Source organism: Mytilus californianus, unplaced genomic scaffold (assembly GCF_021869535.1).
Source record: "Mytilus californianus isolate M0D057914Y unplaced genomic scaffold, xbMytCali1.0.p SCAF_13, whole genome shotgun sequence".
NCBI classification, from domain to species: Eukaryota; Metazoa; Mollusca; class Bivalvia; order Mytilida; family Mytilidae; genus Mytilus; species Mytilus californianus.
The window spans coordinates 38,029,347-38,048,258 of NW_026262615.1; the positions used below are offsets into that span (position 1 = coordinate 38,029,347).

Here is an 18,912-nt window from a genome sequence, read left to right on the forward strand (position 1 = left end):
AAAATACATATTTTCCTAAATAGTTGACACTTATATTGCTATCGATGTATTTTTGGGGAAAGTTAAGTATAAATAAACATTTTGAAACACAAATTGAAAATCGTGTCATGTCTCCTTTAATGCTCTTCAACTTCGTACTTTATTTTTGGCATTTTTATCTTTTTTGATTCGAGCGTCACTAATGAGTTTATGTAAGCGTACAAAATAAATAATAACAGAATGCGTATAAGCAGTTTACTAATGAAAGATGTATTACTACATTGATGTATTAAAGGAACGAATATTGCGTATAGAGAAAAAAATAGATTAAACAGAGATAAAATAAACAGAGATCAGAAACTCAAAATTGTTAACGTATCTGTTGTAATCGTAAATCCTGCAGTGTTTTATCCATAAAATTAGCGTGATAGGGGGAAACCAGGTCCTTCATTCGTGAGACGTTGAAGGATATTTCTAAGCCTCTGATTTATTGCCATGTCATTTGTTTTGCCTTGTACTATCCTTGTTGCTAGAGAGTTTGACGTTTTTCTAACAAATGGTAGAAATGCTTTCTGGGTCATCTGTTTCCCGCGTTTTCTAGTAGCGGTTGGACTTTGAGTATCAACTGGACTTTGATCATCAGGAGAGCTACCAGAACTTGGATTACTGTTTGTACCAGGTTGCATATCGCATTGTTCACCAAAATCATCGTTGTCCCAACCTTTTTCCCTAATGAAGAATAGTCGACATCGTACGTCACGTGCTGCATTTTGAACTGCTTCCTTTAGATGTCCTGGAAGATAGTAAATCGTGAAATCGCATAAATAACACAGTTCAGTTTGTGACGGGTATGTTCGTGATTCATATACTTAGTTTAACATAAAGTAGACATGGCATGAACTAGTAAAACAGAAATTTTGTTTAACTTTAAAAAAAAACAGAAATATTAACATCAAATAATAATAAATAAATTCGCACACAAAGTTTAACATTTCGTTGTTTTTAGTGTACATAAATATCGAGCTACTTAAATTGCATTTAAAGGATAAGAAAATTTGACTTTTGTATTAAATTGTAACTAACAAAGTAATGTTTTTCACCATCTTGTTTATTACTATTTTAAATTACTATTCTGTTGAAGGGTGCTAATTAAAAAGGCAGTGTGTCTTTGTTTCCTACAGTTGATTATTCTTGAAATTTTGATTTATTTTTCTACATTTTATGAAAATCATAATAAAAAATGTTCATGACCTGCAAGGTACTTTTTTATTTGCAACATATGTGTGTCAACTAAGGACCTACATGTATGTTCTGATTTTAGATTTCTTTTTTGTTATATATCGACGTAAAAGATCGTTTGTAATTAACAACTTGTGCTATTTTATCTGACTGGGGCTCTTTCCACAAAAAGTCTTACGATGAAGAATGATCGTAGGTTATACTGAAATGTTCATGACTTACGAGTATGTTTTCTCGTACGATTTTTTGTGAAATGAGTCGATCGGACTTTTAAAATCTGGGAATTTTATTATTTATTTTCAGTCTGTTGATTTTTTCTTTTATATTTTTTATCATTTGATCCATGTGCATTTTCTAGTAAATTATTCTTCTACTTTTCATACATTTGTAAGTTTTCTTATATAAAAGTTGTAGAATGTATTACAGCCGATTTCATTGAGTGTGTACGAAAAGGTAAAATCTTTGGTTAGCTTGCTTGCTAGCTGAAGCGTGAAGTCATTATTAGGTTAGATAAACTACCCTCCTTTATGAGTAGACTAGTCCGACAGACAGATAGAATTGGTTATCTGTGGGACTAGTCTACTCATAAAGGAGGGTAGTTTATCTAACTTAATAATGACTTCACGCTTCAGCTAGCAAGCAAGCTAACCAAAAATTTTACCTTTTCCTATACACTCAAGGAAATCGGCTGTAAGTCCCCGATGATTATTGTATTTGCCTGCCTTTTTGTGTTTGAATGTTACCTGTATGGAAGTTTGGCAACTTAAATCTGCCATGATATAATTGTTTTTCGTTTAATCTTTTAAGCTTAAATCAAGTGGTGAATTGTCTCGCATCTTTGCATATCCCGACGCCTTTTATAGATTGCTATAAGACATTGTATTTTGTCAATATAATGATACGTACCTTTAGTATACTGTGGACCTAATATCTTCGAGAAAACGTTCCACGAAAATGCAACTGTCTCGCCTACAGCACTCATTGACGCAGCTATTTCTCGCAATAAGTTTAGAACCTGATCAGCATCTTCAAGATCTGTTAAAAAAATGAATACTAATATGATTGTCTATCATGTCAGTGGTTATATGAATACTAATATGATTGTCGGTTATGTCAGTGGCTATATGAATACTAATATGATTGTCAGTTATTGTCAGTGGCTATATGAATACTAATATGATTGTCAGTTATATCAGTGGTTATACGAGTATTGAAATGCTATGTTTTATCATTGATATTTTCATACAAAACAAATTAAGCCTTAGAAAAAAAGAGAGGCGAAAGATGCCAAAGGGATATTAAAACTCATAAGTAAAAAAAAAAAATGCCATAGCAGAAAATAAAATAATACTTATCAATAAAAGAAAACAGATAAAGCGACCCAGCTTATACTTTACTGACTTACAGGTTTCTGACATATCTAACACACAAATAATGATTTTGTAATATGCGTGTAACATTTTTGTAACCTTTTAACTGAGATTTTTGTCTGTTAAAAGGGTGATATTCTTTAAACTTTATATGTTCCGTCGCCTTTTCAAACCGTTAAACGTCTGATACTCACATTATGATATTTGTTGATTCTACAAACCCTCTGTTTTAAATATCTACATAGTCTGTGTTATTACTGGAATTGTTCTATTTAACATGTTAGATTTATTTCCCAAAAATAATCCCTGATCAAAATTACTGTCAATGGATTCAGCAAGAATCAACGTACTTGATTATGTTGAATTGCTTAGGGGGGCGGTTGAAAACTTCCACACATATTTAAACCCAAAACAATATGTGTGTGCCTGTCCCAAGTTGTTTTCATTTCATTGTTTTGTCATAAATCAAACCTTTTGTTTTCTCGTTTGAATTTTTTCACATTTTGCCATGTTGGGGCATATTGAAGCTGACTATACGGTATGGGTTTTGCTTATTATTGAAGACCTTACGGTGACCTATAGTTGCTCATCTTCGCTAGCCAAGGGTTGCTTACATCCATGGCATTTGGACTCTAGTGGGTAGGTGTCTAATTGACAATCATACCACACGTCCTTTTTTTTATATTGATTCGTGATCTACAACAAAATGACACGTGTGAGAGTTATAATGACATACTCGAGCATATTCGAATATTCTTTTGAAATAAAAATGAAAAGTTCGTAGCAGATTTTTTAAACAAAATTGGAACTTTAAATTTTAAACAAAATGAGATAATTGATATACGCAAGTAAAACAATCAAATAACAATACAGCAACAATACACCTAACAGAAAAAATGGGATTTTAAATTTTAATTGTCTATTAAGGCGACTGGAGTTTAGATCGATTTGCAAATCTCGTATATCGACTAACAAGAGACAAATAAAAGCTGAGTGAATCATATGAACTCCAAAATGAGCCAGACTGGGTGCGAAGACAGAATAAGCCTCCCGCTGTGCATGTCAAACTTTAAACCGTCAAGACTTGTTAAAAAACAAGTTTACTGAGCTTTCCACAAAAAAATGTCTTTGGTGTCTCTGATTCATGTTTCTTCATGATTTCATTAATAGAAAAAAAACAATTGTATTCGCCTTTTAGAACTTGTTGTTGACCAAAAGGTTAGTCTCTTTGTTAAAAAAAACCTGTTACTATGTCAATGAACATCCCTCCAATGTAGCCAAATACAAAATGTGTCTCGAACTGATTTAGATCACAACTTCGAAAGCAGATAGCTTTTTACAAAATTTTTCAAAACACTTTACACATATAACATATATTTGAAAATTGATTAGAACTAAGAATCACGTCTAGCTTTAGCGAAATAACTCTGTTTTCAGCTTACGGAATACGAAGTATTCTTATAAAAGAACCTTTATAGACAAAACATTTTTCCTGCTATTTTCCTTGTACTCCAAGAAGCACTTCATTATCGTTAGTTGTGTCTGGGTTTCTCATAGGGCCCAATGGGATCGATCCCATAATGTTGAATCACTGCAACCATGTCTTTTGATAGTGGCAATACCAACTGTCAATAATATTCAAATTGGATAACAACTTTACTTACTGAGAGAAGTGCCTTCAATTCTATCTCGTATTGCTTTGAAAAATTCTTCCTCACATCCATCAACTTTATCGAAAACTTCTTTTTGGACCTCTAGCTCATTTGGATTATCATAATTTATTGACTGTAAACCTAAATGTAAATTAATTCAATCAATAATAATGAACATCATTCATAATCATTGTAATGGTTCTTGAAATCAGTTCAAATTACTCGAGGATTTTTAATGCAGTAAACTATAACTATCTTGAAAATCACTATAATCGTTCAATTTATTTGATTGCCTATATGTTTTATGACCCTTATTTGTTGCATACTCTATACAAAATCACCCGTTCCGAAATTAATTTGATGTACCATATTGAATTTTTTAAATTCATTTCTCAGCAATGGTGATGAAAACTAAATACTTATTGTCTTAGGATTTGGAGTTGTTTTTTTTTTATTTTTGTAGTATTTTCTTTTTTGGGAAGGGGGGGGGGGCGTTTTTTGTCTTTTCTCTATGTTTTGGTCAATTATTCTCAATTTTGCTTTATTCTGTAAACTCCATCCAGATCCGCATAACGTCAGTTCTGTATTTCTTATTTTGGGCCGTTCTCAATTTTGCTCTATAGGGACATTTTTTTATAATAATTTCACACAACGAAGGCGTAATTTTTTCAATGCTAAAATTCGAAAATTAAAAAGTATAATAAGTCGGTTTAATGATATCTTGGCTAAACCTTTCTGAATTTGGGTCCTCAAAGCTCTTCAACATCGTACTTTATTTGACCTTTTGAACTTGTTTTATTCGAGAGGCATTGGTGAGTCTTTTGTAGACGAAACGCGCGACTGGCGTACAAAATTTTCATAGTCTTTTAAATATCGGTATTAGCTAAATAAAAACTACACAAACTGTTAATTTATCCATATGTAGTGATCTTACTTACCAGCGAAACATGCAGCTGAAGCGAGTGGTTGTTCTGTAAAAAGAAGTCAGCATAATAAATTGAAATTTTTCCGCAAAAATATTAAAGTGTGTTTGTGTGTTATCATTGCACACGTTTTTTTTCAATGGTTTTAATTGTTACACCACAATAAGAACAAAGAAATACAATATATTTAATAAATAACGTGGTGCAGTATTTTGTTCTTTCTTTCTTCTCTTTCTGTTTGTTAGATTTTAACAATGTAAAAGATTTTAACAATTTAAAACATTCAGTGCGTAATCAACGCAAATTTGCTTTTCTGTTCTCTTACCGTCATGGGGCAACATAGCCATCAGTTTATAGAATTCTTTCAGGAGCTGTCTTTCATCCTTCAAAACGTCATCACACATTGCGTTTTCTTTACTCCAGTCAACTAGAACAAAATACAGTTACACATTGTATAGAATTTTCATTGTACACTCTAACATGCAATTGGGCATTTTCAGTGCAAACGAAGATCTACAAAAAATTGAGAAACTTTCCCTTTTATTTGTTTCATTTATTTATTACTCAATAACGATATTGATAAAAAAAAACACCTAAATGAATCTAGATGTTCTACAGTTATAAATTAAGATCTTAAAAGAAGGGGTACGGATTTTTTGCCGCGATGAAATGTTTTTTTTAAACTTAAATTAAAAAATAATTTTCTATGATAGACAGGAACAACATTTTGTTTACTCAATTTTGGTTTCATTTTCTGACTTATTTTCAATAGAAATAAACTGATTTGTTCACCTCCCGTTTGAATATTTTTTTTTTGAGAAATTAGAGTCAAATATTTCTTTTTAAAGTCATGCCCCCATCCCCACCTCCTGAAAGGTTATTAATGGTCTGTGTAATACAGAAAGTTAAAACTCACATACCTCCTCGTAACTTAGAGAAAAGTCCTCCAATTTCATTCAATTCTTTCTTCATTTCCTGAATATATGCTGCTTTATCTTTTGTAGGTATTGTGTTCAGCAGTGCCTTCATTTCGTTTTCATCAGTCGATGCAAGTCCATACATGGCTGACGCCGTCTGAAACCCCTCCAATTCACCAACGTTCAGTCTAGTCTGAGGGAGAACAAGCAATAGCAATAAACAAATATAAAAAAAAGATGGAAAAAAGAAAAAAAAAAAGAAATGAAATGATCATAGAAAGAAAAAGTGTGAGTAAAAACGCAAAGAAAACCAACGCCTTTTGTGCGCAGTAATATCATGCATCTTATTTCTTTTTTTGTTTGTTTGTTTATTGTTAGAATTTTCACCAATAAGTGTTCTAACAGCCATTTATAATAATAAAAAAATAAGAAACGAAAAGTTGCAGTAAAAAATGCAATACAATGGAGCACTAAAGATAATAACATATGTTATTACATTAGATATTCATGATTTCAAAAATTATTGATAAAGAAAGAAAGAAATAATAAAAGATACATGAAATTCAATTATAATGAGTAAAAGAATAAACAATTTTATATATCGTAGAACTACAATTATATGTACCTTCTAAGCCGAATAATGTTTAATAGTTTCATGCAACATGTCTGAGATAGAAAATTCCATTATTACCATAAGACAAGACGTAATAAAGAAAAACAACTCAAGAAATTAATTCAAAGTGAGAAAAGAAGGAAAGAGTGGAGAACACAACGAAAATGACAACCAAGAGATTAAGCACCATTCTATGCGTGAAATATCTGCAACTATAATGTAAGCAATACACAGTCACCCAGTTGTATCATATCTTTGTTGAAATTCCCAGTATGATAGATTCATATATTTACACTACGGTTTTAACAACATATATTTTATATATGTAACAATATGGTTTATACATATTATAATTTTTGTACAGAAGCGTTAGCAAAAAGGACAGGCTTCTGAATTACCAAGCAAAATACTGAAAAAGAAAATAGAATGAAATACGTGGCATTTATCAGGTCCACTTTGCCTGAGGTAGTTGAAACCTTAGTTCTTGATCATTTATAAATCTATAAACGGAACATTTCAGAAAGATTTGTTATAAATCATTTCAGTACCGAAGTACTGACTACTGAACTGATAATACCCTCGGTGACTAATAGTCCACCAGCAACGGTATCAACCCAGTGCTGTAAAAAATGAAAACAAAATTTTATGAATTTCATGCGTCCGAAGCGATTTTTCTCGAAGAGCTATATGAACAAAAGCTACTTAAAGTTGTTCTTAACGCAAGCTCTCTTTCAATAAATTCAAATGAAGCGTATTCTAGCGTTAGATTCCCGGTCGTTGCATCAAGTAGCTTGTGAACAAACGCTGGGAAAGCAAAACCGATAAAGCAGTGGAAAGGGTGAAATTTAAAAAAAAGTCCTTTTTAATAGACCAACAATTAAATCTGTTAAAGGTCAATTTTGCCCTAGGACTTTACATAATTTCATGAACTTACAAACAATGAAAATCAAATTGTTCAAGTTTGAACTTAGCGACTTGTATTTGACAGTCACATAATGACATTATGCAAAATAAATAATCAAAAATCACAAAATAGTGCATTCATTCCCTTAATTTTTACGGTGCATTACATACAAAAAGTACATAATTATCATGACTTATCTATAAATTTTACTTGTGTTAAAAATGAATTAACATATTATAAAATTTTATGCGTCCGAGGCGCTTTTCTGGATTTACTTTCATCAGGATCGCCATTAGTAAATATTTAAAAGCCTAAGATTTTTAAGAACCGATACACGTGTAGAGCTATATCACTTAAAGGGACCTTTAAATGATAATCAAATCCATTTAAGGTCTACTTTGCCTGTAACCTGTAAAATGTGTAGCACTGACTTTTAAAAAAAATATTGCGTCGAATCGTAAATAGATTCAATCCACCAATGCGCACAAATGAAATGTGCCTTATTTCTAAATCATAAACATTTAATCATAAACACAAAGGGTATGTAAAGTTACCTTTAAGGGGTCTCTCTCAAAGATGCTAGCCTTTACTACTGCTATTCCGACAACGATAAGAAAAAACGTTTTCATCTTTGTCGTAGGTGCTTCACTGACATAAATGACTCCCTCATGGTGGTATAATTTTTATATACTGCATCATTTGTAACTAAGGCAACCACTATACAAAATCACTGATTGATAATTCAAAAATAATTTTGCCTGATTTGAATCGTGGGAGATTAAAATGTCTCATAAAGTTTTTAAATAGATGAATATTATGAATTGAATTTCAAGTCTAAAGTTAATTTCATCCCGCTTCGTTTCTTTAAATGAAATGGGGCTCTTTAATGGATTGACAATTCACATAGAAACTTGAAATGAATCTAATCTATTTATTGTGTTTTTATATTAATTTCATATTTTTTTTCAGTTGTATATAGAAATGTGAGCTCACGAAAAAATAAATAACAATGTTAATGCTGTTTCGACACAAATCAAATGTATGTTCTGTTCAGACAAACTTAGGTTTTAGTTTCAAATGGATTTTAGGATATTAAATATAGCGTGATCAAACAATTGTTTAGTTTCATTTTCATAATAGGGACAATAATGTCTTATATTTTAAACGGTTAATGAGTAGGGACAATAACCCACATGTATCCAAATTCCAAATTCAAGTGCAAAAAAAAGTTATCACACATGATCTTAAACTTGTACTAACACAAAATATACCTTAGGAAAATATACCATACACATTTTGTTAAGAAAACATCTTTCACTTCTGACGAGTTACCAAAACTAGATTTGTATATATTTTTGATTGTTTCTTATGGTGGCCAGTTAATGCCATTTTGCGTTTTCGCCCTTCATATTCTCAGTATAGGGCGAAAACGCGAAGTCGTAAACGCGAAATATTTTTTCTTTCCGATTTCGCGTTTTCGACTTCGCGTTTTCGCGTTTACGCGTTTTCGACTTCGCGATTTCACGTTTTCGCCCTATGGAATATGAAGGGTGAAAACTCGAAAACGCGAAATGGCCTTAACCGGCCACCATAGTTTCTTGATTTTCTTCTTTAGTGTCAACGTTTGAGTATATTTTGAATTGAAAAATTATATACACACCTAAGAAATAAAATTATAACATTAATTATAAAAATATAAATGTTCTTATAATTCAATTCAGTGGTTTACTTCGCATTTTGCTGATAGACATCAGGTCGTATCCATTTAACATACTTTTTCAGATGTATCTACATTTAAAGCAGGTGTACCTCAAGGGTCAGTTTAGGTTCTTTATTATTCTTAATATTTATTAATGATTTGCTTTTATGTAATCCTAATCATAATACTGATCTGTTTGCTGATGATAGCACTATTTCTGTAATTTAAAAAGACAAAAGGGATATAAGTCAACAAAATGTTAGTTAATGTGTCAAAACCTAAGACAATGTGTATAGGTTTAAAACAAAAACTGTCTGTCATGTGCAATATGACACATTAAATATAGCCATTAATGGCCAACATATTAACGAAAGTCACTGTGAAAAAGTCCTTGGTATTTTTGTTGACGCCACTCTTTCTTGGTATGATCAAATTAATCATATAATCAAAAAAGTTAATTCTTCATTAGCTTTATAAAAAAGAATCAAGAAATACTTGAATCATAATGCACGAATTCTATTTTACAATGCGTATATTCTTCCACATTTGGATTACTGTTGTTCAGTATGGGAAAACTATAACAAGTTTTTAGTTGACAGTTTACTAAAATTGCCAAAAGGGCAGCTAGAATTATTTTAAACGAACACGATATTCGTAAACCATCTATTGAACTATTTAAGGATTCTGGAATTATTCCCGTTACCAAGAGAATACTTTACCACAAGTCATTATTAATGTATAAATCAAAACATGAACTGGCACCAAAATATTTATCAAATCTTATTGTGCCTACAAATAGTAAACAATCGTACAATACTCGACTTTTATCATCAGATAATTGTATTGTAACAGTTCCTAAATCAAAAGCAGAATTATACAAATCAAGTTTTTCTTTTAGTGGTCCAAAAGTGTGGAATTCACTATCCAGTGAAATAAAATATATCTGCATTCAAATACTCTTACAAGTCATTATATTTCTGAAAGTGTGAAATTTATAAGTTAAGCCACAGTGTATACTATAGGTGTTTTTTTTGTTGTTGTTATAATATTTGTGTACATATACATCTATTGTTTATATGTGTGTAATAGTAGATTAATTATGTTTATTCGTGTAGTTGATATTGTATGTAGAGAGCCTTATTGAAAATTGGTTTAATCCAAATGAGTTACTCTCTTTAGATAAAGATATTATTATTATTATTATTATTATTATTATTATTATTATTATTATTATTACTATTATAATTATTATCATTATTATTATTAACATATTTATTCAGTAATAAAAATGTCGTTAGGTGTTTCCCACAAACTTAAGGAAATCGGCATATATCTTCGTTTTCATGAAATAGACGCCTTTATATCACAAAACTCTGCTTAGCTACTATAAAGTCTCCGCCAAAAAATTAACATATTATCTTGATGGATCAACTAAAAGAAAATAATATCTGATATATGACGTTTTTCCGCTTGTTACTTATCATACCTTTTAAATTTTTAATCGCTTACTTTGACATTGTAAATCAATAAACATCTGAAAGCTTTTTTATCAGCCCAAGAGTCAATGCTACTGTGCTGATATGAAATATCATTGATGCGGTCATTTTGTTGTAATTTTACTGTTAAAAAAATATTAAAATCAGCCCAATGCATAGATAGCCTAAGTCAATGCTCTTCAAAATATAAAAACAACACGTTATAAACTTCATGCGTGCGAAGCGCTTTTCTGGATTTACCTTCATCAGGAACGCTCAAAGCCGAATATTTGAAAGTTACGAATGTATAACAACCTAAACAGTTGAAGAGCTATATGACCAAAAAGGACCTAAAAATAGCCAAATTTATCTATGGTCAACTTTGCCTGAGGGAGTTGAAACCTTATAGTTTCTTGTAATTTCAAAATTGATTAACGGACAATTTTAGAAAGGTGAAACTTCATAATATTTGTTTTTGCCTTTTTAACTCTTTTGATTCGACCGTCAGAAGAGTCTTTTGTGGATGAAACGCGTGTCTAGCGTACAAAATTTCCAAACCTGGTATCTATGATGAGTTTATTGTTAAGATTTAGCATAGTGTCTAGTTTGCAATACTCTTCATTTTCGTTATTTGGGTTGGCTGATTAATGCTCATGAGTCTGATGTTGACGAAACGCTTGTCTGACGTATTAAATTATAAGCCTGGTATCTTGAATGAGTTTTCGTTTATCAAATTAACACACTTATATCAATTATTATTCTCATGACATCATTTTGATTTTAGCGTATAAAGAGACGAATTACCAATAGACCGGACGGAACTGATGTTTTTCGACACATAGCATAGATAGCCTAAGTCAATGCTCTTCAACTTTATAATTATTTTGGCCTTTTAAACTTTTTTTTTGATTCGAGCGTCACTGCTGAGTCTTTTGAAGAAGACACGCGCATCTGGCGTACAAAATGTCAAGCCTAGTATCTATGATGGGTATATTATTCAGATTTACTTTCCAATGTCATTGAAAAGGAAAGGTGCGGGATGTTTGTTTTATTTTTTTCATTATAGGTATATTCAACATTTAAAATTGAGAATGGAAATGGGGAATGTGTCAAAGAGACAACAACCCGACCATAGAACAGACAACAGCAGAAGGTCACCAACAGGTCTTCAATGCAGCGAGTAATTCCCGCACCCGTAGGCGTCCTTCAGCTGGCCCCTAAACAAATATATATACTAGTTCAGTGATAATGAACGCCATACTAAACTCCAAATTGTACACAAGAAACTAAAATTAAAAATAATACAAGACTAACAAAGGCTAGAGGCTCCTGACTTGGGACAGGCGCAAAAATGCGGCGGGGTTAAACATGTTTATGAGATCTCAACCCTCCCCGTATACCTCTAGCCAATGTAGAAAAGTAAACGCATAACAATACGCACATTAAAATTCAGTTCAAGAGAAGTCCGAGTCTGATGTCAGAAGATGTAACCAAAGAAAATAAACAAAATGACAATAATACATAAATAACAACAGACTACTAGCAGTTAACTGACATGCCAGCTCCAGACTTTAATTAAACTGATTGAAAGATTATGTCTTCATCATATGAGTATCAGGCACAATCCTTCCCGTTAGGGGTTTGGTATCATACCATCATAACATATATGAGAAGAACATAACCCGTGTCATGCCAACAACTGGTTTTTAAATAAATGTGTTTAGTGCCGATGCAAAGATTTGTTTACCATAAAAAAAGTTTTAAAAATACATGTATTAAAGTATTCATATATGTTGGAAGGGATTTTCCGTTATCAATATTCTTCAACTTGGTAATATTTGCTTTTTCTGTGTAAATATATTGATTCGAGCGCCACTAACGAGTCTTGTGAAGACGAAATGCGATTCTGGCGTACCAAATTATACGTCTGTTATTTTTATGAGTTTTAAGCGTTTTATAATATTTTTGATGAAAAGTAATGGGAGTTATGTTATATCCTCTCATCTTTAGGAGAGAACTTTAAGAACCCATTAGGTCTGTTCTCCAGCCTTTGGAAAGCCATATTCAGTATTTCAACCCATTGTACAGTTACAGGACGAAATCGAGGTTTCTCACACGTGTCATAAAGAAATTTAATACAAACATGCGTTAAAGAAAATAAACAATATACAGCTGAAGATATGTGCTTATTAATGCTTATCTGTGACACTTTTACTTAATCACCAGTCATGCAAAAATAGTCAATTGCGTTATCTTATAATGCATTGATTGTCACAAAAGGACGTATATACTAGTTGCCAAATCAATTTTAATCATGCTTTTATTAATTCTAAATCAAATTTTGGAATCATCTTTGATAAGTTCTTACAGGTTTATAATAGTAATTTGATAAATACATAATACAATTTTATCATAAACTATACAACGAAGACCGTTTGCTTCTTGGTGAAATATAAAGGATTCTGTATTCAATTGATTCCTCACAACACGAATTTGAAAGAGATATCTTAAATTAGATTAACCATTTACTGAAATGAAATATTAGACCAAGTCAGTGAGTAAAAATCGAGACCGAAAAAAGCATATGACTATATTTTCTCACTAACATTTAATTGGTGAAGTAAAATCATGGTAGACATGTAAAATTCATATTTTTACATATTTTATGACTGAAAATATTCTTAACTAAATCTAAGACATGTAAATCTAATGTAATAAAAGAACAGTGTTCCAATGTCCCCCGCGTTGCAAATATTTTATCTGTCCAAAATTAATAACTAAAAAAGAATTGTTTTTTTTTTGTTTTTTTAAACTTTTTAAAATTATCTTGAGTTGAAGACTTGAGACATTTCTGATATATTTAATTATCTAAGGGGCATAACTCATTTAAAATATTTGATCGGCAATTATTTTCAAAACTGTCCGTGACATTGCTAATATAAACCTTTGATATGAATTTGATAAAAATCTGGCAAAAATTGTACATTTGAGAGCGTTAACAATGCAAATTTCCACATAATTAATATTTCTAAGTGGCATAACTCTTTTAAAAATTATTGATCGGCACTGATTTTCGAACTCGTCCGAGACATTGCTGATATAAACCTACAATATAAGTTTCAAAAAAATCTGGCAAGAATTGTACACAAGTTTCAAAAAAATCTGGCAAGAATTGTACACAAGTTTCAAAAAAATCTGGCAAGAATTGTACACATGAGAGCGCTAACGATGCAATTTTCCATATAATTAATGTTTCAAAGCGGAATAATTCTTTTAAAAATAGTTCATTCGCACTGATTTTTGAACTTGTCCGAGACATTGCTGATATACACCTATGATATAAGTTTTATAAAAATCTGGCAAGAATTGTACATTTAAGAGCGCTAACAAGACCGGACGGACGGACGCACAGACGCCTAATTCAAAGTCTTCAATTCTTGTGGTTCTTTATTATGCATAATCTAACTGTGTATTTATTTTGAACCCCGTTTTTAAATTAGTCCACATTGAGGTCCAAAGAGTTCAAAATTTAACTTTGTTTGATTTCAACAAAATTGAATTCAGTTTACGGGGAAATTTAAGTTGTGCTAGCTCATATCGCAAATTATTACTATTTTTATTTTAGGTATGTCGTTGCGCCGTGTTTGGAAAGTTTAGAATTGTACTAGCGTCTCTGTGATGTTCTGGTAAAACAGTTTTTGTGTATAGAATTCAAGATTGCTATAGTTTTATAGTCAGAATAGATTGATAAGATTCATTTTACATCTTGATCATACTGATGAAGGATATCTGTTATCTGAAATATTTATAGTTACATTTGTTCATTTTATTGTTATTTTTTGGTGATGTTGTACCCTTTTAGACTGGTTATATTATATATATAATTCAGTTTGTCTGAACCAGTGACAACTCTACAACAGATTTATCCATCGGATCACCAGCAGTGATGGTGATACATGGCTGTGTACATTCTGTATATACAACTCGTCTAAACATCAGCCCAACAATGTTAGATCTTTAAATTTGCCTTCGCAAATTTTAGTTCTTCCCTCGCCGGGATTCAAACTCATGCTGCTGAAATATCGTGACACCAAATCGCCTGCACTGTATCCGACGCGCTAGACCACTCCACCACCTAGGCTTCACAATAATAAAGCTTTCGGTGGCCGGGTGTTACCTTTCCTCGTCAGTTTTAATCTAGCGTCGTAATACAGTACATGATATATAAGGCATGAAGATGGAATTGTTACAGATCAGCTGAAATATCTATTGCAAAGGATCCTACAAATTAATGCAAGATACAGTCACAGAAATAATTATATTTATAAGTACGTCTGACCCAGTGACAACTCTACAACAGATTTATCCATCGGATCACCAGCAGTGATGGTGATACATGGCTGTGTACATTCTGTATATACAACTCGTCTAAACATCAGCCCAACAATGTTAGATCTGTAAATTTGGAAAACGGAACCTTTTTTGAGTTGTAAAGAAACGGATGTGGGTAATAGCGAGAAAAAGTACACGAATTGAAGTATTCAAAGACACATCTATTAGTGTATTGAGGTTAAGCCCACTTTCAACTCTTGCTGAAAAATAAGGAGGATAGGATGTAATTCCTCCGCCTTTGCAATGATCTGGTTAGTATATATAACTACTACTAGCAACTGAGTGAAATTAAGGCTTTTCACATGTGGGTGTAGATAATATAAATATCCCGGTCATTCCAAATAGAAACGAGGTCCTGGATGGGGTGTACTGAATAGAGAATAATGGGTAGAAGTGCAGAATAATGGTAAAAAAATATAAAGAATAGAGAAAAATAGGGCAAAAAACAAAGAATACAGAATAATTGGGTACTAAAATATACAGAATAGAGAATAATGGGCAAAAGATATGAAGAATAGAGAAAAATGACCTGAAAAATTAAAGAAAACAGAAATGAAGGACCCCTATCCAGAAACTCATAAACATTCTTGCTCAATATTTCCTTTAAAAGTCAGAACGCATGTTCTTTAGAAGATTACGTTCTTATGTGATAAATATTTCTTTTTTAATTTTTGACACTTTCGCCAGTTGTGCGAATAAAATCAATTTCGTAATCTCCGAATGAATTTATTGTCACAAAAGGAGATATACTGGTGTTGTAATTATGTTTTGAATGATTTTAGATTAAATTTTGGAATCATCGTTGATATGATACCTACGGATTTAAATATATAAGTAAAGGGATTAATGCACGGAACGATTTTTTTTTTCATTTGTAATAAGTGAAAGATGAATTAAAATTTATTCTGCATTTTAAATAATTCTTTACAAAACGTCTTACATGGTGATGTTGAAAAATAGATTAAAAGATTATTTGGAAAAAACGTACAAAGTCAGTTAGTACAAATCGTGACAGAGAAGAAAATATGATAACCATATTTTAGGCTAACCTTACTTGAATAAACAAGCTGCCTCAGTAATTTGTGATGGTCAAAAGTTGTTTTTTTTTAATTTCGTGTGTTTTCCTTTGATGAATTTATACTACACAGTGGTATCTTGATAATTGGTTTGGCGGAGGGTTGAGCGCTCACAAATATGTAAACCCCGCCAAATTCTGTATATATGTGTTTGTCCCTGTTCAGTGGTTGTTGTTGATTTATGCCTGTCAAATTTGCTTTTCGTAAATTGTATTGCTATAAATTAGACTGTAAGTTTTCTCGTTTGAATTGTTTCAAATTTTTCATTATTGGATCTTTTTATAGCTTACTATACGGTAAGGTTTTTCTCATTGTTGAAGGCCGTACGCTGACCTATAATTGCTAGTATCCACGTCATTTGAACTCTTGCGGGTAGTGGTCTCAATTGCTATCATACCACATCTCCTTATTTTTATATAATTGCCAATTTGACATCTACACTTGATTATCATTTCATACACCAAATATAGTTAACCTATTGCGTATAGCATCCGAGATACGGACTTGACCACGTCAACTTAGCCATGCCTACTGATCAATAAAATGAGGTCGATGTAAGGGGACCCTGTCTAACAGACATGTAGACCTTAAGAGGAAGCCACATACCAAATATAGGTAACCAAATAATAAGCGAGTATTTCACATAAAAAAACTGTACTTTTTTAAAGCAGTCACTGAACCATGCACATGAGGTCAAGGACATATGACAGACGGAAACTTTGTAACATACAATGTAATGTATTTGCATACAAGGTATGAAGCATCCAGGTCCTCTATAGTCTAAATTTAATGCCTTCTACAAATAGTTTACACAGCTGTCTCATTGTAATCGTAAAGTCTCGTATTCTGTGAATTTTGCCAAGAGACGAAAACCAGTTGATCTAATATAAAGAGTCTGTGTTGCTTAATTGGATATATGTGCATATTCAATCTCCGATTTTGTAGACTTGAATATGAATCATGGCAAACCTTATAGCGTGTAAATCTTGTATTACTGACAATTTATTCTGTTTATTTTTTTTTTATCTAAATCTTAAACACAAAATTCATCCTTCAAGAGCAGCAACTCCCTATAAGTTCAATCTAAATAAAACTTATATCTATATTACTAGTAACTCGCGTTCTCGTATATATAAGCTCATATGAGGATAACGAAATCAGAGAACTATATTTTAATTAGATTGCTATGAGTTGACTATTTTGGGTTTGTTGATCTGTGACCTTATACAGTTTTTAGTTTCTAAATTCTATAATTTTCATCCAAATCGGAAAAAGCTGAAAAAAATCATTTACGAGCAATAACTCCTAAAGTAATCGACTGCCAATATCTTGCTGATAATTTTTTTCCAATCTAATTAAATTTATGTATATCTATATTAACATGATTAAGTCGCATGCTAGATATATATTTTGATTAGATTGTTTTTGTTCATGTTTCTAACCATCCTTTTATAGTTTTCATGTTGATGGGCAAAATAATGGTAGAAATAGTCATTTAAGGGCAATAAGTCATCCAACTATTTCGTTTATATTAAAAGCTTTGAAGATCTTGTCTTTCTCATCAATTTTCTTTCTTTAAACTTTCTGTTCGTCTATTTTAGTTTTTAAGATGATACAAAGAGTGGTAAAAATAGTCATTTTAGGGCAGTGCCACCTACAAAAAGTCGAAAGACGATTTTGGACATGGGGGTTTTATTTGAAAATCCTTTATTTTCTTTTTTGTTATTTAAAGTTTCTTATCTATTTGTAAAAGTTTTATGAAAGGCAAAAACTTGAAAATTGATAAAATATCATCATTAAAGGGCAAAAACTCTTAAGAGGAGTCTTACAATGGACTGGTCATAACAGTTTTCCGGTACCGGGTTCGATCGTATTGCGGATAAATTTTTACTGTTTAGTTTCTATCCATATTTTATATCGTAATATAATAGACAAATAATCGAAAATTAGTACAAAAAAAAGAATCCAAACGCTGAAATGTCTCGCCTGTTTTACTTATAATTGAATTTATGTTAATAGTCTGTATTATGAAGGTTTTACTATACAAGAACCACATAAACTTAACATTATAACAATGTTCTATGAAAATGAGGTCATGTTCAGATGAACCATGACTTACAGAAATAAAATCAAGTACTCGCAAAACGTTTTCTGTTCGTAACGGCCGACAAAGTAGCCAACAATGTGGGGCTGTTATGACTGAAATTATATATTCAACTATATTCGAGGCCGTACGCTCCGCAGACAGTCAAACAGTAAATAATCATGTCACTACCACAGCAATCTAATTAAAATATAGTTCTCTGATTTCATACTCGTGTGAAATCAGAGAATACAATTGAGAATGGAAATGGGGAATGTGTCAAAGAGACAACAACCCGACCATAGAGCAGAAAACAGCCGAAGGCCACCAATGGGTCCTCAATGCAGCGAGAAACTCCCGCACCCGGAGGCGTCCCTCAGCTGGCCCCTAAACAAATATGTATACTAGTTCAGTGATAATGGACGTCATACTAAACTCCAAATTATACACAAGAAACTAAAATTAAAAATGATACAAGACTAACAAAGGCCAGAGGCTCCTGACTTGGGACAGGCGCAAAAAAGCGGCGGGGTTAAACATGTTTTTTAAACTATATTTCCACTATATATGTACAATTAATGTGTTGGTTA

At 31.8% G+C, this 18,912-nt stretch overlaps 1 protein-coding gene across 1 annotated transcript; it reads right to left on the reverse strand.

The window, feature by feature from the left end:
* Nucleotides 1-220: 220 nt before the first annotated feature.
* On the reverse strand, nucleotides 221-8,379 carry LOC127723617 (uncharacterized). The gene is made up of 7 exons (XM_052230317.1): nucleotides 8,152-8,379; nucleotides 6,084-6,273; nucleotides 5,489-5,590; nucleotides 5,179-5,211; nucleotides 4,253-4,381; nucleotides 2,125-2,253; nucleotides 221-772 (listed from the first exon to the last, which is right to left on the reverse strand). Exons 1-7 carry the CDS (start codon nucleotides 8,224-8,226, stop codon nucleotides 399-401), a joined length of 1,032 nt encoding a protein of 343 aa, XP_052086277.1. The 5' UTR covers nucleotides 8,227-8,379; the 3' UTR covers nucleotides 221-398.
* Nucleotides 8,380-18,912: the final 10,533 nt, after the last annotated feature.

Coding starts and splice junctions, on each gene's coding strand:
- LOC127723617 (XM_052230317.1), bottom strand. CDS start 8,226: ATGAAAACGTTTTTTCTTATCGTTGTCGGAATAGCAGTAGTAAAGGCT. Junction 6,274..8,151: donor TTGAGAGAGACCCCTTAAAG/GTAACTTTACAT, acceptor GTTCTCCCTCAG/ACTAGACTGAACGTTGGTGA. Junction 2,254..4,252: donor AATTGAAGGCACTTCTCTCA/GTAAGTAAAGTT, acceptor TTTTTTTAACAG/ATCTTGAAGATGCTGATCAG.